The 23,138-nt window shown below is 50.9% G+C and overlaps 1 protein-coding gene across 5 annotated transcripts in view; it reads right to left on the reverse strand.

Moving 5' to 3' along the window:
• Positions 1 to 23,138, reverse strand: part of LOC118207708 (neuron navigator 1) — an 86,365-nt gene that overhangs the window by 22,959 nt on the left and 40,268 nt on the right. For all 5 annotated transcript variants that reach the window (XM_035381562.1, XM_035381558.1, XM_035381561.1 and 2 more), the window contains exon 4: positions 10,080 to 10,853. In XM_035381562.1, coding sequence (XP_035237453.1) covers positions 10,080 to 10,853 — 774 coding nt within the window. The remainder of the gene's footprint in view (positions 1 to 10,079; positions 10,854 to 23,138) is intronic.

Consider the following 23,138-nt stretch of genomic DNA (forward strand, 5'->3'; position numbering starts at 1 on the left):
AATACTAATGAGCCTCACAGCGTGACCCTGGCAGTCTGTCACAGTTGTTATGATTCTATAGAACAAGGAAATCAAAACCCCACTCAGCATTAGAAGAGTTCTGAATGTAAACCAGCCTACAGCACAAAGGCAGTCAAAGACTCTGACTCATTTCAACAAGATACTTCTTTCCCCCTCAGGTGGTGGCACTAAACATTCAAAAGCTTGTGAAGCATCTATCATATAACAGCTGTGAGTGTGTTCTTATTTATTTAGAATTTTAAAAAATTTCATAAATTTTGAAGTCACCTTGATTCATCTGGAGCTCTGAAATGTGATTTTTCAAAAAAAAAAAAAAAAAAGAAATACTGCTTTTCAGACCATAAATACATCTGGAGCTGTTAGCATTCATCTTTATACTCTCCTGCTATCAGCTTTTGGTGTGAGTGTTTATCACACTCCTAAGTCCACCTTCGGCTGAGAAGCTTAAAGTCAGAAAATCGTGAAAAATCTTGAGAAAATGGCGTCCTGGCTGTACTGTCAGCCTAAAACAGATGAGGTCTACGCGCTGTGGGAGAGTGGTGAGGGAGAGCGGAGGAATGAGATCAGGCTGCACACAGCTGCCTCACGCGGACGCACCAGGACCATCTGCACCGCCCGGGGGGAGGGGCCCCGAACGCACGGCGTTAACCCTCACACGCCCCCGCCGCACGCGCTAAGGACCCGCAACCGACAGAGGAGTGAGAATGAGCGGGGTATGGAGTGGGGTATGGAGGTGGGGTATGGAGTGGGGTACGGAGTGGGGTATGGAGGTGGGGTATGGAGGTATGGAGTGGGGTATGGAGGTGGGGTATGGAGTGGGGTACGGAGTGGGGTATGGAGGTGGGGTATGAAGTGGGGTATGGAGTGGGGTATGGAGTGGGGTACGGAGTGGGGTATGGAGGTGGGGTATGAAGTGGGGTATGGAGTGGGGTATGGAGGCCTCATGTAGGTAGATGGCAAACTACGCGGATGTTTCCAGAATAACAGCCAGAAGAAAGCAGTTATCCAAGCCCATAACTTTGGATACAGTGCTGTGTTTGTGACCATTTCTTCAGAAGAACATAGTAAGACACGTATGAATATACAATGAGCTTCCCGTTTTCAAAAACTCAAAAACTTTAAGTGTCCTAATGATGCTTAACCCCTCCTTATCCACTGATAAGCACAAGATCTTAAGTGAGCGGAATTTTAATGTTCTGATGGAAGGACCCAAATCTGGGGCATAATCTGCCTTTTCTTGAGTTTCATCAGTAGAACCTGAGTGGGAAGAGTCAATGCAGGCCAAAGGCGTGGACATAAGATTTATTCACCAGTAAACCATTAAAAGGCCAGCAAAACAAGCAAACAGGCAAACACACATGCCTCTGGTCTGTTTGTCAGAAAGTGCGCAGGCAAATGGAAATGGGTGGCGAACAAATGCTGTGGCCTATCTGCCAAGTATCAACACACACACACATACATACATACATACATACACACACTCTCTCACACGTGTGCACACACACACACACACACTCCCACACATGCAAAAACATCACTCTCTTGCACACACGCACAAACACAGGCGCACACACACACACATACATACATACATGGACTCTCTCACATGCACACACACGCAGACACACACACACACACAGGCATCCTGCTGCTCTCCTCGGTGAGGTCTACTGTCACACTGGTTCATTAGCAAACACACAGAGCAGGAGCAGGCAGGGGATGGGCTCTGTGCTCTTCAGACTGCCTGCACAAGTAGGTCAGCCCCATAAAAAGTAGTCCGCCTCTTCCTCATACCTGTTCACAACGTGCTGTACGGCTCATTAATGATCACAACTGGGAACTGCTACAACAGGGCATGGAGTGGAGACTGACAATAAAGTCCCACCCAGCTCATCTCCCTCAGTTCCATTTTCAGGTCCCGCCTCCCCCCCATAGGCCCCGCCCCCCATATCTCCCCCAGCTCCATTTTGAGGCCCCACTCCACATCTACCTCAGTTCCATTTTCAGGTCCCGCCTGAACCCCCCCATATGCCCCGCCCCCCCATATCTTCCTCAGCTCCATTTTGACGCCCCAATCCACATCTTCCTCAGTTCCATTTTCAGGCCCAGCCCCCCCCCCCCCCCCCCCCCGTCCCATATCTCTCTCAGCTCGATTTGGAGGACCCGCCCTCACCCCATAGGCCCTGCCCCCACATATCTCCCTCAGATTCATTTTGAGCCCCCCCCGCCCATATTTCCCACAGCTCCATTTTGAGGCCCCTCCCCCCCACATCTCCCTAAGCTATGCTATGCGGACAGATAGCCATCTCCCATACATCCCACGTACAGAAGCACATTGCCACCCTCACTAACCACAGTTATCTACAAGTACAGCAGAGCATTCAGCTGCATTGAGGAGCTCTGCTTGGGTCCCATTCGCTTTGGCTGGCATGGGAGTCCAAGGTTTCTGAAACTCTTAATACGTGCCTGTTCCATAAAGTCCTCTTTTGAGCGCTCTGACCTCATACCATGTGATCGTCTCTTACAAGCATATCTCCGGACAGCTGTGAGCTCGAAAACGAGGTTTGTTGGGCTGGAATGTCTGGCCGCACAATGGAGCTTGTGTGGAGGAGCAGACCCGATAACTCTGCGCAGATCGCCCAGGCAGCAGCCTCGTGATGAGAAGCCGGACTGCGCAGCCGTGACCGTGGGCAGGAGCCACGCCACGGGAGAATCCGAGAACAGAGCCCGTTACAACGCGGGGCGGAACACATTCACAGAGCTGACTCAGCCAATCAGGCGATGCGGTGGGTCAGGCCCTGACATTTCACGCCCCAATCAGGTGAAAGCCCTTCTTTGACCATGTAGGTGGGAAGCAGCTGCATTATGCAGGTCATCTGAATGACTGCACTTGCACATTCAATGCTGAAGCCTGAGGAGACACAACACCAAATGGGAATCTACACAGGCCTGGCTAAACACGCCCAAAAGAGAGGCATCGGCAGCGATGGCAAGATGACCTTTTTCTTGAGGTGTGCTTTTGGACACAGTGTCCAGTCCATGCTATTATTTTATAAAACCTGGGTCAGAGGTCACACTGGGTCAAAGGTCACAGCTGGACATTTCCAGGATGATTTAGAAATGAAACCCCTGGTCAGTCTTAAAACTACACCCCCTCCCTCCCCATTTCCTATCTCATCCCAACGTCTCCCTGCATTCCCTCCCAGAAACTCATCCTGGTCTCCATGGCTGTTGGCCCCTTGACATCTATAAATCAGAACATTGATTTTCCTGTCTGTCCACTATGAGGTCCCACCACTTTGTTAACAACAACAAAAGGAAAACACAAGGTGGGGGGTGTGGGAGCCGGGGGGTGGGATGAAGGCATAATTATGAGAGTTGTGCCCCCAAGATTAAAGATTAAACTCCGGCTTATATAACCTTTGGACTTCACTGTTTAGTTTCCCTCCATTTGGCTTGTCTTCAGCCCCGAAGCATCCACCTGCTCTGGAGGAAACGGCAGCCATCTTACCCCCTGAGGCAGCCTGGGAACCAGCTAGCAATCTGTGCCTTTTTCTCCAGGGTGGAAACGCATGTTCCCTTTTTCCAAAACCATTTGAAAAAAGTTTGCCCAAAAGAACACTGCCACTATTTTTTGGTCACCAGACCAACAAAAATACATGCGTCAAGAAAGACTCCTCCCCAGATTGCTTCACAGGGAGTTTGTTTCAATAAGGAGAGCTGAAGGACAAGTTGTTTGTTCTTGTTATGTTTCTGAGCTTTGACTCAACTATTCTGGCTTAGTCCCAGTGACGTATTCCGGGTAAGTATCCTTCTTTACACATCTTGGACTGCCCTGGTCATGGAGCAGCTACTCTGACCTCTTTTATTAGCCATGCTGAGCCACGTTCACTTTTATTTTTTTACTGAAAAATACCTGCATCTAAGATGCCGTGCGTGTCCCATGTGATTTGGCCGACAGGGAAAGCAACGCTCAGCTAGACCCACAGAAAAACTGGAGACTGCAGACAACGTGGTACATAGGCAGTTTCCCAGGGAAAAAAAAAACCCAAGATCACCACAGAGCTCTCACAGCCTTGAGAGCAGTTCCTCGTATTCTCGTATAAAAACCACCGCTAGAAGCAACACTGGACCGCCGATCCAAACCAGCAGACACGTCCACTGTAATTGACAAGCGAGGGCCAAATATATACGTGCCCAGACCGGCCCTCTCGGCCGCGATACTCAGAAAGTATGCGCCGCAGTCTGCCCACAACCTATTCGACAATGATTATGAACTGTAAACACGTTCTATTCGCGGAGCCTCCTTCCTTTGTGATCAAGCGCCGCTCGGCTTGCCCGCGTTTCCCAAACGCGTTCACAGAGCAGATTAAAGTGCGATAAGTCTCCGAAGCAGATTCATACCTAACACGATGACATTTTGTCATACGTTTTTAATGACATCTGCCAGATTCGCATGGAAATGCAGTGAATTCCTCTGTGGGACAGTGTAGTAATTCTGTGAGCCCTGCCACCCCTCAGTGGACCCATGTGCAGAATGAAATTGGAAGACAGACTGCATTAGCATTCCGTGCAGAAGCCCAGCGACATTAACCGGGACGGGTAATTGCATTACACGGTGGCTGGCCGTAGAACAGTAAACAGAATATATATAAAAAAAGAGAAATTCACATTTCATTGTCACAAGACCACAGTCAGGAGGGCGCAGTTCAAACTAGTTTCACAGAAATATCACACTAGTGCCTTTCCAGTTAAAAAAAAAAAAGATCTATTGTTCACCAAACCATTGCTTTTAGAATGCATATACGCTTTGTTTACATAACATCCGAGGGCACTCGTGCTTCTGAATGCGCAGACAAAATTATACGCACACACTGACTACTGCATGTGCTCAAACACACACAAACACAAAGATGCATTCTCATGATGAATGCCACTTCTATGGCCAATTTCCACGCATTCAGACACTGGAAAGGGGGCAGTGAGTGTGTTTGTGTTTGTGTGTGTGTGTTAATGTGAGTGAGTTTGTGTGTGTGTGTGTGTGTGTGCAAGTGAGTGAGTGTGTGTGTGTGTGCGTGCATGTGTGTGTATGTGAGTGCAGGTGTGTGTGTGTGTTTGTGTGTGTGTGTGTGTGATCAGCCCCAAAAGAAAACCCCCTTTCAGCAGTGCTGATGCGATTATGGTGAGTGGGGGGGGCAGGCAGCACACACACACAGCTGGCTGCACACACATTAACCTTCCTGACACTGCAGGGTCAGCCCTGGTCCACACAGTCACATTCATCGCATTTACATGGAAACAGCCTTTGAAAAGACACCATCGGGAAAATAACACGGTTTGTTTGGGGGGGAAACAGCATTTCCGAGCCCATTTCCCGCTCAATCGGATATCACGAGGCGCACCGCAACCAGGAGATGATGTTGAAAATGGGAAAGAGATGTTATGAACGGATCGGGAGCTCTGAGCACACTGATGTCGGGACATTAAATAGCCTGATAACATCAGAGGTGGGAATTGCTCTGGAACAGCTTAGTTGCTCTGGAGGAGCCAAGGAGTTCTGAAGGTCAACCAGCACCAGTCACAGGCTGTAGGACAACATTAATGCATTCAGCCGACGCTCTCTGCCCGAGTGACTTACTGTACACTACTCACGCTCAGAAATACAATCCGCAATCCACTTATGCAGCTGGACGCTTGCGGAAACAATTCGGGTTAAGTGTCACTGCTCTACTGTATAATAGGAGCACCCAACGTGGGAATCAAACCTGCAAAATGAGTTAGAGGCTCAGTTCCCTAAGCATTACACTTCTCTAACAACAATTTGACTGTGATATTAAATACAGGTGAAAAAAATGAAAGGTCAGGATAACCTTTCCCTGGGCTCAGCAGACCCTTGTGCGCAGAAGGGAAAGGTGTGGCAGCCATGCAGAGAAGAAAGGAAACCAAACCTACGTTTATCGCCGTTAAAATTATTTCAGCCAGCAATTCTTTACAATAAAAGAAGAAAAAAAAATGTTTTACAATTGTTTGGCCAACTTTAATGCAGGACCTGTTGGCCTAAAGATCAAAATATCCCTTCAATACAGGAGGACCTTTTTGGACATTAATAACAGCAGCTTCCTTTGGTGCCCTCAAAGGTGTTTTCATAACATTTCTGTGCATTGCTCATTGAGGAAATGCATTGTGTTAGTGAGCCTCGAGTGGACAGGAAGGATTTTAGTGGCGGTGCTGACATTACGGTATTTCCTGTTCCTGTGTGCGACAAACCGAGAGAGCGTGGGGAGCGGGTGGCGGGGGCGGGGGCGGGGGCGGGGGCGATGTAGTCAGAGTGGCACTTCTGGGTCAGGGGGATACATGCGTGGAGATGGCGGGGGAGGAAGAGTGTGAATGCGGGGAGGAAGAGTGTCAGCAGAGCGCAGATGTGGGACTGCGGGGGCGGGGGGGAGGATGGCGGAAGTGGATGGCAGGGGGGAAGCTGGCCTGTCACGCATGATGAAGTCTCCCTCTCAGGGTGCCTGAGGGCACAGGGGGAAGGGGCAGTGGGTGAGGGGTGGGGGGTGGGGGGGTGCCAGGAGACCAGCAGGGGGCACACCCTGGGACAACCACATGGGCAGCTAGGCCAGGGGCTTTATGGACAGGGGCAGCTAGACCAGGGGCAGCTAGACCATAGGCTGTATGGACAGGGGCAGCTAGACCAGGGGCTTTATGGATGGGGCAGCTAGGCCAGTGGCTGTATGGACAGGGACAGCTAGGCTAGGGGCTATATAGACAGGGGCAGCTCGGCCAGGGGCTATATGGAGAAGGGCAGTTAGGCCAGGGGCAGCTAGGCCAGGGGCTATATGGACAGGGGCAGCTAGGCCAGGGGCAGCAAGGCTAGGGGCTATATGGAGAGGGCTGTGTGGGAGGAGGGTGCATGCTTGTGCCTAAGGCATATGTGAAACCCATTAACTCCTTCAATGGGGGGTAAGTCCCCCACCCCTCTTTCTTCTGATTAATTTTCAGTTCAACCATGTCACTATGCCTAAACCATTTACCAATAAAATCACACAAAATAAGAATTTTGTCCCGAATATTGGTGAAAATAGACTTCTTTTCTCTTCAATTGCCAGCGACCTGCCAGGATTTTATTGTGGTTTCAAAGCATTTTGCATCTTAATCTGACCCACCAATAACGCCCACAGCAGCCAGAAACATCCTGGCAGTGCTGCAGTCCAGACCAGGGGGGGGGGAGGGGTCAAACCCTTTAATAACTGTAATAACTCTGCCGCAACAGCACTTTTAGCCCTACACAAGTGACGAAACGCGTCATTCCCGTGAGAAAACGCCAGAGCAGGAGCCCGCTCTCGAGCCGTCATGGCGTCTCAGGGCCCTTCCACCGAAACACGGCCATAAACGGCTGCCACGCTAATAACCCCAATACTGGCATTTAAAAAATGAATGGGATGAAAACCGTCGTTCACGCAGAGACGTTCCTTCATCATTTCTATGCTCCTGGCCTTTGCGACTCAGTTAAAATTAACTGCGGACGTACACCGCTAAGAGAGCGGCTGCGCTTATTAACCTCCCGCTCTGACGCTATTTTGGGGAGCATCTGGCAGATCACATTCTTCTCCACAAGGTCACCTCTTTCACCCCTTTCACCTCTTTCACCACTTGCCTTTCCCCCCCTTTGTTTTCCTTCTTATCAGTCATTTCCGGTTCCTTTTGATCCCAATCTTTGAGTCACACCCTACCAGTCTATCCCTGTACGCACACATGAATACCCGACTGGCTATTGAGTGATGTCACTGAGTTCACATTACTAGTACAGCCATCAGCTATTCTAAAAAAACCCCAAAATGATTCACTACAGCCTTCAATAAAACACAAATACAGTTCCTACTAGACAGAACAAAATGGCATGTGACTGACTCACTTCATGGTTGATTAATAATAATAATAATAATAACATACGTTGCTGCAGTAGTGTTCAGTGGTGAAGGAAGTTGAGTGGACAGGCAAGCTGTACATTGGGGGGGGTGGAACACCATTAAATCAATGAAGGGTTAGTCAGAGAGTGGAGGCTGTCCCTCAGGCTGAGCCAGTAAAGATACAGCATCCAGCACACTGCACATCACGGCAGACAGCGAGGGCGCGAGTGGGAAATAAACAAGGCCAGGAAACAGTGAAGAGAAGCCGCCACCGGCCTGGTAGAGGAGTGCGCTCAGCGGAGAAGTCGGGATAAGACAAAAAAAGAGATGAGTTAAAGGAGGTAATGAGCAACGGCAGCGCGCGCGGTGTTTTTCCGCGCGAGGAAACGGCGTTTCGTCCGCCACGCCGCCTGCGACGGCGGCCCCCGAATGTAAACAAACGACGTGCGAACACCACCGGGTACCCGCTCAGCGACGTCCGCTCAGATGTCCTCTAGCCCGTGTTCCCCGCCCCCTCCTCAGTGTCGGGGGCGGGGGCGGGGGTGAGGTACCATCTGTCGGAAGGCCGTAGACGAGCGGGGGTAAGCACGCCGCTCGCTGCGCAGTCAATCCCGCTCAATATGCCCTGGTCTATTTCAGGGGCTCCTGTTTCCCGCGCCCGGTCGCGGATGTCAAAAGGGCCGACATATGTACAGAACGGAGGGTCGAACCCCCTGGGATACACACCAGGGGTACAGACACAGAGGGACTAACCCCCAGGATACACACCAGGGGTACAGACACAGAGGGACTAACCCCCAGGATACACACCAGGGGTACAGACACAGAGGGACTAACCCCCAGGATACACACCAGGGGTACAGACACAGAGGGACTAACCCCCAGGATCCACACCAGGGGTACAGACACAGAGAGTCAAACCCCCCTGGATACACACCAGGGGTACAGGCACAGAGAGTCAAACCCCTGGATCCACACCAGGGGTACAGGCACAGAGAGTCAAATCCTCGAGATACACACCAGGGATGCAGGCACAGAGGGTCAAACCCCAGGATACACACCAGGGGCACAGGCACAGAGAGTCAAACCCCTGGATCCACACCAGGGGTACAGGCACAGAGAGTCAAATCCTCAGGATACACACCAGGGGTACAGACACAGAGAGTCAAACCCCTGGATACACACCAGGGGTACAGGCACAGAGAGTCAAACCCCAAGATACACACCAGGGGTACAGACACAGAGGGTCAAATCCCTGGGATACACACCAGCGGTACAGACACAGAGGGACTAACCCCCTGGATCCACACCAGGGGTACAGACATAGAGAGTCAAACCCCTGGATACACACCAGGGGTACAGGCACAGAGGATCCAATGCCAGGATACACACCAGGGGTACAGGCAAAGAGAGTCAAACCCCCTGGATACACACCAGGGATGCAGGCACAGAGGGCCAAATCCCCAGGATACACACCAGGGGTACAGGCACAGAGGGTCAAACCCCCAGGATACACACCAGGGGTACAGACACAGAGGCCAAGAGCAGAGCACAGGACGCTGGTGACTTGTCGATACGGCGGAAAAGGCCCCGGGGCTGGGGGGGGGGGGGCGGGCTACACGTGCGTGTGACGCACTGAAAGCAGGCCACCGACCTCGGACACTGTGTCAGTGCGTCAGCCCGGGATGCCTGTTGTCATGCAGGCACGGTGGAAACAATGCCCGATTCCCTCGACGCCTCCTCTCTCTCTCCCTCCCTCTCTGCCTCCTGCTCCCTCCCTCCCTCCCTCCCTCCCTCCCTCCCGCACCCCCCTGCAGAAGCGCATGCACTGACGGCCTGTCAGAAGCAGCCCAAGCTCACATCATGCACCGGCAGCCGCGGCAGGCCGTTCCGCACGCGGGCGGAACCAGCAGCGGGAAACGGTTAAAGCAGGCGATGTTTTTTTAATGAATCCGATTATCTCGGCAGAAGGAGGAATGCGAGTCTGTAACAGCAAGCGAGCGAGCGAGCGAGCGGGCGGGCGAGCAAGCGGGCGTGCGATGGCGGGAGGCCTGGCGGCTCCTCGGCCAAGGGGGGGGGGGGGCGATGAGAAAGCCGGGCGCGTGCAGTGCCCACCGCGGGCCGGATAGGGGATCCCCGTTTACTCACCCAAAATCTGGCTGAACAGCAGCTGCTCCAGGTCGCCCAGCACAGTGACCACCAGCTCCGGGTCCACCTTCAGGAAGGCCTTGTCCCCCTCCTCCGGCCCCTTGACCCCCTTGTCCCCGCCCGGGGGGACGGCCACGGAACTCTCCGCCAGCTTCTTCTTCTCGCTGGCCTTGGCCTTGCTGGAGAGGATCTCGTCGTCGGACTTGCTGTCGTTGTCGGGGCCGTCGGGGGCCTTGCTGAGGGGCTTCACCTCGGCGTAGGGCCCGCGGGGGATGCGGCTCGGCTTGCCCAGGCCCGCGGGGGCCGCCAGGGGGCCGAAAGGCTTGGCTTTCCCCTGGAACAGCGAGTGCTCGGACTTGGAGAGGTTGCGGGACAGAGGCCCCCCCCCTCCGCCCTCCTTGGGCTTTCCTGCCTTCGGGTTGCCCCCCACGCCCCCGCCCCCGCCGCCGGACGGCTTGGCCATGTCGTCGCACCACTTGGGCTGGTAGAGCTGCAGCTTCTTCTCGGCGTCGGTCAGGACGCACAGGTTGGTGAGGGACTTCTGCTTCCGGAGGCCGGTGGAGGGGACGGGCAGCCGCCCCTCGGACGCGCCGGCCCGGAACACCCGCAGCTCGCCCCGCTGGGGGGCGGCCTGCGGGACCCCCGGCTTGCCCCGCCTGGCGGCCATGGTCCCGCCACCGCCCTCGCCCTCCGCCCGGCCCTTGGGTGCGCTCTCCTCGAGGTCGTTGTCGAGAGCAACTCGCCTCCCTTTCACACTAGCCCCAAGCAGCGGCCCTGCGTGAAACCATTCAGAGACATCAGTGAGGCAGAGAGAAGCAGGAGCAAGCAAGCAAGCAAAAAAATCCACCGGTGCTGATTTCCTCTCCCTCGTTCCCTTCCTCCCTTCCTCTCTCCCCCTCTCCCTGTCTCACGCCGGGCCAGAGGAAAAGGCTGTGGCTGGATTGAAAAAGGAGACGCCCCCCCCCCCAGGCAGTGGAGATCCTTTTATCTGGGGGTGAAAATCCAGTTCTCTCCCGCTCCTGTCTCCCTCACTGTGGAGCTGCTGCTGCTGCTGCTGCTGCTGCTTCACTGCTGGTCAGCCTCTCTGCTCTCGCTTTCTCTCCCTCCCTCCCTCCCTCTCTCTCTCTCTCTTTCTCTCTGCTGCTCTCCTCGGCAGACCCTCCTGCCGCTGAATCGCTCCGCAGCCAAATGACAGCAGAGACAAACGCAGCAACGGTCCCTCCCCCTTTCTCTCTCTCTCGCTCTCCCTCCCTTCCTCCCTCCCTCTCGCTCTCCCTCTCTCCCTCACTGTGCTTCAGAGATGCTTCCCGGTGCCTAGGCGTTAAGTGTGATGGCTAAGGGGCCGGTGATAAATTACCAGCCCCTTATAAAAACCGGAGGGATCCCAGGCCTTTATTCTGTTCTCACCGCCACTCCTGTATAGCTCTCAGTTAGTCCTTTTGTTCTCTCCCTCCCTCTGCCTCTCCCACCTCCCGTGCCGCTCACACTCGCAACCCACAATTACACACCTCTGGTCAGAAAATGGGTTCAGCGCAAATCAGAGACAAGATCACAGCATTGCCCTTCACCATTTCTATCGTGGGATAAGTAAATTAACTGCCACACACACTCAATCCCCAGTCTGATAATCTGATTACCTAAAATCCACTGGTTTACTATAATTCCAAATATGATAAAAAGCATATTTTAGAATGACTCCCTCGATTAGTACTAAAAAAGCTTCATGCATTAGAGTCTGATTAGTCGGATCCCATTTTCACTCATTGAAACAAATGGGAAAAAGACAAAAACTGAAACCGGGACGCCTGCCTAATTGGATTTCGGCTTCAGGCAGAAGAACAGGGATATTCCCGCCTTTCAGCGTCAATCACACGACATTAACTCTCCCGTCTCTCCGCCGCGGCACGTCGGCCCAGACAGCCCCGTTAGGAACGCGACCCAGCGCTCCCAACGCGACCCAGCGCTCCCAACGCGACCCAGCGCTCCCGACGCGACCCAGCGCTCCCGACGCGACCCAGCGCCGCTGGCGGGCGTGACAAACGAAGAGGCGATTAAGCCGCGGTTCTGGGTTCTGGCACGGTCACCGCGACCGCGGGGGCCCAGTCCGGCTCCTCTCCTCCCGCCATTCTGCACGCATTCTCCTCCCGTGTGAAGGAGGGACGTCAAATCGACATGTCAGCCGTGATTGTTCCAGCCTCCTGAACCACTTCGGGTTCGGCCACATTTGACCGAATCGCATGATGGGGGTGCTGAGCAAGACCGGCACCCCCCACCCTCATCCCAACAAACCGCCCTTTTTCCCTCCCACAAAGAGCTCACTCGGAAGAAAGACCAAGTCATCCAAGTAGACAACCCGGGCACCGTCCTAGCCCGGGCATCCAGAATTCCTCGGTCGGGGAAAACCTCTGACGTCTCCCTTCTACAGGACAAGCGGTTTGAACGGTCTGGGTAAAAAAAAAATGTGTGACGCTGTGACACGATTCAGCGATTATAATTACAGGTTTTCAAGGACCATTTCATTCTGCTTTCATTCAAAAGTGACAGCATGTGTGCTTCTGAATTTAGAGCGAACGTTATTAAAGGTATAAAATAAGCCATGCGAAATCCGACTCTGTCACAAAGAAAAGGTGACTTATCTTATTGTGTGTGCGCGCATTTCTCAATATTATTTGCAGCTGCCTGTCTCCTGAGTCAGTAGAAGTACCCTCCGGGAATCCAGTCTTAACCCCCTCAGAACAAAACACAATGGTTTCCATCCCACGTCATTTGCACCGGTGAAAAATGCATGTACTGTAAATGTTCTGTAAATTATTTGGTGTCGGGGCTTTTCTTGGCATTTCCTTAATTCAGTTTTGAGCAGTGCTTTAGTTTTCATATGAGGACATGAATACTGCATGCTTAATTGTAAAAACAATTAAATTGAGAACAGTTCAATAATAAAAAATAAACTAAAGAAAAAAACAAATATGAACAAATATGAAATTATAATATGTCTTTCAACTATCCCCATACTGTTGAGGGAGATAACTATTCTAAAAGTTTACTCTAAATAATCTGAGATCGGTCAGATTTTTATTGGTCAACATATTAAAGTGCAAACAGTATTTCAATCATAAAGGTCAAAATCCTTTTTCTGAATTAAATAATCATTCATAGGATAAATTATACATGAAGAAAATTACTCACTGTTTCAGGCTCCAAATATTAATGCAGTTAATATTCATTCAGTGAAAATAAAAACCCTTTTTAGAGTCTTCATAATCTTGCCTTACAGTCACTCCTTCCTTAGCGAATGTGTAAAGGGCGTATTTTATGGAATTTCTTTTCCTGGATAAGAACATATAAATCTGAACAAATATATAATTATTAATAAAGTAAGATAAGATGATGCAAAGACAAAAATTTTGCCACGTGCTGTTGGTAAACTAAATAACTGGAGTCTTGAAGTCTCCGGTGTTGCTTGCCGATAGACAGAAGGTACACTAAAGTACGTATTGAGTGAGGGATCGGGGCTGCGTATTCCTGACTGGACAGAAAATAAATACATCTGCCATTAATGTGCATCTCTACCTTTCACTCAGTCTGTTGTTTGGCCTGTTGATCAATACGACTACCTTTGTTAAGTGCTGACTCAGCTGAGACCCTAAGATCTATGCGCGCTACCCTCCCATGAATACACCATTAGCATGGTAATCGCTACATAATAGACATTTAGCAGGGAATAAATATCATTAGCATGTCGATATATTCCAACAGATTGCAATTATATAGCACCTTTTTATCTCAGGATCTAAGTGCCCATGACTGTGGGGAGAATTCACCTCAGTCTCCATCGAAGTACAGTAGAGCACCCACTTGGTCTTTGGACATGGGCATGGCAGCCATTTTGCACTATTTTTCACTCACCACACAAATGCTCCCATTGTTTTTAGGGACAGTAAATTTATTAGGTGTGGCTGCTATGCTGAGGCTGGTTTATTGCTGTACTTTTCCAAAAATATTCCACGTCTATTTATTTTGGGGTTTTTTTGTCTGTTGGCTTATACCAGCTTTGCACTCCGAGTCTAACACAATAGCATCATTAATTTGGCCCACATTTCAGGAGCTGCACGCCCCTCCCCGCAACGGTTTTTTTGTGAGCTTATCTGTACGTGGCTGTTATGGCCAGTATTCAAAGAGATGTGTAGGTTTGAATACTCCAGAAAATTTTCATAAATCTAAAGAGCCCCTTTCAGTTACGTCTATGCAAATTCTGGTTCACAGCAACTGGAATAAAATGCAGTGACTGTTAGTATTGTTTTATGCCTGCGATTGAACTTGTTTTTATGCATTTCCACCCCTGTAAAATTACTATTATGTTGGAATCACAAACCAAATACAACAGTAGTCACTGTAACAGTGTGTGGCGAGCACTCTTCCTTAGAGATCAGTGTCTGGGACTGCTCATAAACTTGATGTGAAACCAAGAGCAGAAATGTAAATGAACAAGAAGCCGATGATGGAGGTGCCAAAGATACAGGACTGCACGGTACATACTCAGTCGATAGATTGTATTCTGTGGCTGAAGGAGTTTCAGATCCTGCCTGTAAACAGAGCACATATTGCCGACACTCACAGAACCTCCTCTCCTGTTGGCCAGCTCCCAGCCGCTCTGGCCCGGGGTGTGAGGGCCGAGGGGTTAGGGGACCCGGGCGATGTGTTGGGCTCTCTGGTCGATGTGTTGGGCTCTCTGAGGGCCGAGGGGTTAGGGGACCCGGGCGATGTGTTGGGCTCTCTGAGGGCCGAGGGGTTAGGGGACCCGGGCGATGTGTTGGGCTCTCTGGCCGAGGGGTTAGGGGACCCGAGCGATGTGTTGGGCTCTCTGGCCGAGGGGTTAGGGGACCTGGGCGATGTGTTGGGCTCTCTGGCCGAGGGGTTAGGGGACCTGGGCGATGTGTTGGGTTCTCTGGCCGAGGGGTTAGGGGACCCGGGCGATGTGTTGGGCTCTCTGGCCGAGGGGTTAGGGGACCCGGGCGATGTGTTGGGCTCTCTGGTCGAGGGGTTAGGGTTTAGGGGACCCGGGCGATGTGTTTGGCTCTCTGGCCGAGGGGTTAGGGGACCCGGGCGATGAGTTGGGCTCTCTGGCCCGGGGTGTGAGGGCCGAGGGGTTAGGGGACCCGAGCGATGTGTTGGGTTCTCTGGCCGAGGGGTGTGAGGGCCGAGGGGTTACTGGACCCGAGCGATGTGTTGGGCGGCTGTTATCCCTCAACGAGACGTTAAAGTTCTGCAGCCATGAGGAGACACAAGGGCAGTTCTGTTTGGATGCCGGCCCGCTCGCCCGCTCGCTCGCTCACTGGGTCGCCCGCCCTAAACAGCCTGTTTGTTTATTCAGGAGCCCGCAGGTCGGGCCGTCCCGCGGCTCCAGCGCTCACACGCGGCAGGAGTCCGGGGGTGAGGTGAGGACTGGGCCCGGGACGTGACCCCGCGGCCCGACCACACTGTCGACTTTCATACGGACCCACACTGACCCGACTGTGCGGCTCTGGCTCCTCGGCCGTGAGGCCTGCCCTTTGGACCGGCTTCAAAAAAAAAAAAAATAACGTCAACACCCACTTCATTCTTCCCCCGCTGAGAAAAACCGTGGAAAAGTGCAATTGCGCAACGCGTTCATCACATTGCTCGAATTACACGCTCGATAAACACAAGCATTTGAACAGCCAGTGAAAAACATTTTTTTTTTTTTTTCTCGCGTTATTCAAGCTTTCAATTAGGTACTGTAAAACATATTTCTCTTAAACGTCGCAGGACTGTGAATAAATAAGGCTTCGTGTCTGGGGGGAGATTTTTTTTTATATCGGCGGGGTGACACTGAACATGGCCGCGTGCTTTATGGTCGTTCTCGGGCAAATGTGCCATTCTGGATCACTTACTGTATGGTCTTCACAAGAAGTTTTCTCTCAGTCTGGAAAAACGCAGTGGAAAAAGGTTCTAATTTTGCAGCGGGCCACGCCCGACCGTGAGTCAGACTGCTCCACGGAGCGCTGGGGTAGGATGTGGGGAAAGGGAGCCAGACTGTGCCTGCACACGTGAAGGATATCCTGTCATAGATGCCATGCGGCTCCAGCGTATGTATCAGCTCCGGCTGTAAATATGCTCTCCGTCACAGCTGGAAAAAGAGTAGCTTTAATGCACACATCCCCGCTTTTTTACCTCACACCCAAAAAGCCATCTTGCGCAATGACACAATGCCTGGCTCGCTTTCAAAAAATGATGTTATTAATCAAGATAATCCGAAATATATACCCAGCTAACCCTAGCTGGAAAGTATGGGTAAGTGTTTCCAAGGCATAAATTTGTTTGGTTTCCTACATATCCCTTGAGCTTTATTTTTAATTCAAAAGGAACATGTTAGGAAAAGTTTTCAGTTTTATTATCCCAGTATTTTTTCATTTCTTTTGTATGTATAGTTATTTATGCTATTTTAATTTCATCAACATTCATCAAATTTGAAATCTCAAGATTACATTTGGAATGTTCTTGAAATGTTCTAGAAATGTTTAGAAATCCAGTCTAGAAACAGGTCCTCCATGATTTTTTTTCCTGACTCAGGACATGACATTCGGTTTGTATACAACACGCCTGGAACATTTTTCTGCACAACATTCTTGAAGTAACTGTATCTCACAACCAATGGGAATCTAGCAGGAATGCTCCACAACATTCCTGAAACATTTGTTTTAGGTGTGTACATAAAGACAGAGAATATACAACTTAAATTCACGTAAGGCTCTAATGAAAAAGGTTATTTAAGCAGTTATGCTCAGGGGAAGGGTCTGGTTGGAGGCAGGAAATGTCCACTGGGTATGAGAATGAAAGGGTAAGTCATAAATCTTTGGCATCTCCCACATTTGTCAAACGTGTTTAAAAACAGCTGTACGTGCACTTTTCTGCCGCATAAGACAAAGCAAAAAGTTTGGCAATATTCTCTGCCCTGTCCTCACTTTGAAGAGCGAAATTCTGGCCTCTTCAACAAGGAACACGATTCCCCTGCAGTCCCCTGCAGTCCCTTGCTGAGTGTAATGAACCCTGATGAACGCATTGTGACTGGGCCAGTCAGGTTTCCTTTTCAAACCAACAGCATTTTTATCAGTAACGTTTTTTAACTTGCACAAAGCGTTCCCAGAAAAACACGACCTGTTATTGTTCTAAAAATTCCCATTTCCAGGCATTATTGACCAGCTCTTTTACAGCTGCCAAATTTGAACTTTTTTTCGCTGAAACCAAAACAGGGAATAAAAAACAATGATAAATCCAATAACCACAATTGTGATGCTTTAGATTTGTTACAGATAATATTTTAGCATTTATAGTTCATAATTTGTTGATTAGGCAGTTTTCCCTTGGAATATGACAGAAAGGCAAAAAAGGCTTTCATCACTAAACCACAAGAAGATGATTCTAGAATAAGGGTGATCTATACATACATACACAGGTAAAAAGTGCAAAGGTTTTGGGACAGTGACACAATTTTAGTTGTTTTTGGCTCTGTACTCCAGCACATTGGATTTGAAATAAAGCAATCACTGAATATGGGGTTAAAGTGCAGACTGTCGGCTTTACGGGTATTTACATCCATACCAGGTGATCCGTGTAGGAATTACAGGCCTTTTTAACATAGTCCCCCCATTTTAGAAGAGCAACAAAAATTGTGTTACTGTCCTAGTACTTTTGCCTTTAACTGTAGGCGGTGTAAATATTGAACAGAAGTTCCTAGTGGAAAACAAAGGCAGTAATTATCCAGACTCTATAAATAACAATAGCTGATTCTTCAGTTTTTGGGAATATAAAAAAAAAGAGTCCACTTGGTGCAAAGACAGGGGGCAGGGATTAACTTGGGGATATGGCACCCTCCACATACTAGGGTATCACCTGGTGACCTGCAGACAACCCTCCAAAACTTTACAGCCCAAAACCAAAGCCCTTTGGCATAAGTACAGAGCTTTGGATATCCGCCAAACCCAACAAGACACCGAGCAGAGATGTCCGTTACACTAGGAGCAGATGCAAGGTCAGGGAAGGGTGGCTTTGGAGCTGTGGGGGCAAGAACAGCTGCACTTATGCGGAAAAGGGTAAAGCTGATTCAGTTGTAGGACAACACTACCCTTCTTAAGTGGCACACGCTGTAGTGTGACTTCTTTTCTTACCATTTGGTGAACCCCATATAAATACATTTACAGATTTTTTCTGATCTTTTTCCCCCTCATTCCAAAATTCTTTTTTTTCACTAAACAAGTTAACCTGTTCCAGCCTGTAGACCAGAGGTAAGCAACCCTGTTCCTGACCATCTACCATCCTGCAGGTTTTCGCTCCAACCCTAACAAAGCACACCTCATTCAACATCTAGAGATCTCATTCAGCTGCTAATTAGTAGAAACTGTTGTGTCAAATTAGGGTTGAAATGAAAACCTACAGGATATTAGATCTCCAGGAACCTGGTTGGTTACCACGGCTGCAGGCTGTGGCTTTGCTCTTTCTAGACGGCCCCTTAGCTATGCATCACTCTTGATATTCCTCGCACACACCTCCCAGGAGTATCCCACAATGCTCCAGCAGCACGTTCCGTGGAAACGGCACAGCTCGCCTCACAACCTGACGTTCTTGTGTTTTATAATCGGAATCTGTCAGCAACGTAACAGCAGATTACAACGAGGGAGGACTCTGGGAAAAAAAAGATTGTTGGCTCTGTTAGACAGCGCAAGGCAAAGAGGACAGGAGGACGTCTCCGCGGTGCGGAGCGTGTACGGGTCGCCTGGGCGTGTCCGCCAGCGAGCGCTCAGACTATGCCCGCCGGAATGCGAGGGGCGGTGGTGTTTTTTTTCGGCACGCGGGACTGGATCAGGCCGTTAATCTGCCGGGTTTACGCTCGGCCCTGCCCGACGGTGGCGGATTCATGGGGCCGCCGGTGAGAGCGAACGCTCAGAGACAATAAGAGCGGAGGTGGTCTCAACCCCCCCCCCCCCCACTCCCCCTCCCAAAACCCCTGCACCCCCCCCGGGCTCTCACAGAGAGCACGCACACTTGGCCGACTCCGGCACTGGGTCCCAGGTCTCCCTGCATTAGTGAGGGACGATTAAGCAATTTAACACAACCCAGGGAGGGAGGGAGGGGGAGAGAGAGAGAGAGAGAGAGAGAGGGGGGGGGGGGGGGGGGGGACAGATCCTTTACTAGGGCAAGGGAGGGGAGGAGACCACTTCGCTTTAGGCGCAAGAGGCGGTCTCGCGACTTCCCGCTATCTTCTCCCAGACGTCGTTACTGGGAACTACAGCGTGTCAAATACACTCCAACCATCCTGAGATGCACGCTTGCCTTACCGACATCCACGATCTCCTGTCTACAGACAGCCCCGATCTCCTCTCTACAGACAGCCCTGATCTCCTCTCTACAGACAGCCCAGATCTCCTCTCTACAGACAGCCCAGATCTCCTCTCTACAGACAGCCCCCGATCTCCCCTCTACAGACAGCCCCAATCTCCCCTCTAAAGACAGCCCCGAATTCCTCTCTACAGACACCCCCAAATTCCTCTCTACAGACAGCCCCGATCTCCTCTCTACAGACACCCCCAAATTCCTCTCTACAGACAGCCCCGATCTCCTCTCTACAGACAGCCCTGATCTCCTGTCTACAGACAGCCCAGATCTCCTCTCTACAGACAGCCTCAATCTCCTCTCTACAGACAGCCCCGATCTCCTCTCTACAGACAGCCCTGATCTCCTCTCTACAGACAGCCCCGATCTCCTCTCTACAGACAGCCCAGATCTCCTCTCTACAGACAGCCCCGATCTCCTCTCTACAGACAGCCCTGATCTCCTCTCTACAGACACCCCCGAATTCCTCTCTACAGACAGCCCAGATCTCCTCTCTACAGACAGCCCCGATCTCCTCTCTACAGACAGCCCTGATCTCCTCTCTACAGACAGCCCCGATCTCCTCTCTACAGACAGCCCAGATCTCCTATCTACAGACAGCCCCGATCTCCTCTCTACAGACAGCCCAGATCTCCTCTCTACAGACAGCCCAGATCTCCTCTCTACAGACAGCCCAGATCTCCTCTCTACAGACAGCCCAGATCTCCTCTCTACAGACAGCCCAGATCTCCTCTCTACAGACAGCCCTGATCTCCTCTCTACAGACAGCCCTGATCTCTTCTCTACAGACAGCCCTGATCTCCTGTCTACAGACAGCCCCAAGCTCCACTCTACAGACATATTCACCCAGACTATGTACGGGCACAAACACAGGGATACAGCACATTACAATGCACCTTTGCAAATAAGAAAAAAAAACATCTGCATGAATTACGTTTTTATGACAACATAATATTATTTCAAGGACCTTCAGTGCTTCCCCCTCCTAATAGGTATTCCTGATGTAAAGATACTAAACTCATACCGTGCCCGAAGAATGAGCACATGTCCATTTTGGTCGACTCAAAAGAGGGTCATTATATGAAATATATGCTCAGGAGACATCCTCTGTGATATGCATAGTTTACGTCTGTCCCTTATATGCAGCTGGACACGGACCAACGCGATTGGACCGCAGCTGAACCTCGCTCCGGTCGTGAACCCATAACCTTCTGGTCCTTAATCATCCTGCCGCTGTAGCTGTAGTGCTCCAGGGAAGAAGGGATGATGAGACATCTTAGGAAAAATGCAGCCAAAACGACAGATTAAATCAAAATCCGAAAGTCCTCATTTTCAGCCGGGAGAGCTGTGGGACAGGGGCACGTGTCAGTTTGGCTTAATGAGACAGCCGTGGAGGGCGCAGGCTGCCCTACTGACTGCGAACGCGTCGCGCCGCTAACCCACATCTGACTGCAGACATCAGCATCCTCTGCGGAGAGATGAGTTTCCATTCAGCCACCGCTGAACTCGCTGTTCAGTGTGTTGGGAGGGTGTGTTGGGATCAAAAAGGTATAGAAGTTTAATAAGGTTCCTCCACACACTTCTCTCTGGATGAATTTTAGAGTTCCGTTAGAGTGAAACTTTCCTTTTTGTGTCAATGATTGTCCACTGAGCAGAAGTTTGGTAATTTGATTGAGCGTTCCTCTGTTTCTCAGTTGACTAAGATCATTGCCATTCTTGTTCACTGCTTTTGCTTTGTAATGCAGTGTTGAGGCATGATTAAAACAGAGGCTACACAATCGCCGTGGACTAGGCACAGACCACTGGAAAGATCGGGGGTGGGGGGGGGGTTGTTTTTGGGGGTCCCAGCCCACGCTCACGTTTCACACACATCTGGATCCCATCCCGGGCCGCAGGGCTCGGGGGGCAGAACCGCACAGCTGTGCGCGGAGAACCCGCCCCGGACAATCCCTGAGAAGATGAGTAACGCCCGGGTCGACCTAGCCGCCGCGAGCGAGAAACCCACACGGCACCGCGAACGCCGCCGACGCCGCGCCGGGAACCCTTCTGCAGCGCCCTTCGGAACAGCGCCGGGGGAGCGGGGGACCCGCTGGACGCGCGCACGCTGGGTGGTGAGCGAGGGCGAGGTCCGAGAGCAAGAACGTGTGTGGGGAAAACGCGAGGGGAGAAAACGTGGCAAGAGTGACCGGTTTTGATAAATAAGAAGGTAGCGATTAAAATAAGCAAAACACAAACATCCCTGCTGCGCCTTCTTTATGTCGATCCAGTGGCCCCAGGGTATCGTAAAACATTAAAAGTTATGTGTGTACTACCCCCCCCCCCCCCCACCCCCCGCCCCTACCACCCCACACTCCCCACCAGGTGCTGAATGTTAGTTGAATCCCAGTGTTGTCAATCTGGAGGAAACCTGTAAACAAAGACAGATGCTAATCCCCCCCTTTCCATTTGCTCGATGGCTCCAAACCCATTTATGTGCATTTGCGCTTCGACGCGGGGCGGTGAAGGGGATCTAAGTGCTCTTCGTACGGAGCCGAGCTCTATCACCGGGGCGACCGGGTCTGTAGCCATCGCTCCGCGCGGCACGTACGCTGGGTAAGTATCCCGGCAACCTCGGCTTACCGCCAACTCGGCGTAAAAGTTGAAAACACCGTCAAACTGTTTGGCTTGTAGGCACTGTTATGGCACTGTTATGGCGCTGTTATGGCGCTGTTATGGCGCTGTTATGGCACTGTTATGGCACTGTTATGGCACTGTTATGGCGCTGTTATGGCGCTGTTATGGCGCTGTTATGGCACTGTTATGGCACTGTTATGGCACTGTTATGGCGCTGTTATGGCACTGTTATGGCGCGTGCCTGTTTTTCAGCTGTTATTTGTGTTCCATCGAATCACCTGACTGTGACCTGTCTCAGGGCTGGAAAATAGCCCCGGTCGTAGCAGGCTGCGTTTCTTCCTGGTGGACCCACGGCGTGGCGAAGCAGAGAGCGCACTGTGTCCTGACGCTCAGCGGAGAACCCGACTGAGGAAGCCTATCGCTGTGGAAACAATAAGGAGCCCAGCCATTGGCCCATTGTTTGCTGGGCTCGGGGCAGATGTCACAAGCCAGTGTGATCCGACTACCACAGAGCCCAGAGTACATTAGTCAGTGGAAGGGCCAACAATGACTGCATGCAATGTCACTGTTGGCCAGCTGTTTGGGTGCAGTTAAGTTAACTCTACCGTCACAATGAACAATGATTTAGCTGTTTATGCTTGAGCAACTCGCGTACAGTTGCGCAAGGTCCCGGCAATGAATCCTACGCAATAAAGATACTGATTTGTGCAACATTGTTGTGGTAGTTGCTTTGCTTTTATAGGGCACCACTTTTGCTGCACCGTGGCAAGACAAGACTAACAGATAACCATCGCCGTTAATATGACAGCACAAAATGGTGGCATAGACAGATGGATGAAGTGGAAAGTCCTTAAATGCACTGCTATTTTGTGTCAAATCATCTGAAACTTCTATGGTTCTGCTTCCTCCATTGAAATGTCGTGTAGGCATCAGTGGTAGTATGGAAAGGCATTATCTCTTACGGGGTGGTAATAGAGAATCCAGACCCCGGAATTTAAAGACGGGTACATAACGTCCCCATTTTCCCCCAGAAAGAGAAGG

This window comes from Anguilla anguilla, chromosome 11 (genome assembly GCF_013347855.1).
Source record: "Anguilla anguilla isolate fAngAng1 chromosome 11, fAngAng1.pri, whole genome shotgun sequence".
NCBI classification, from domain to species: Eukaryota; Metazoa; Chordata; class Actinopteri; order Anguilliformes; family Anguillidae; genus Anguilla; species Anguilla anguilla.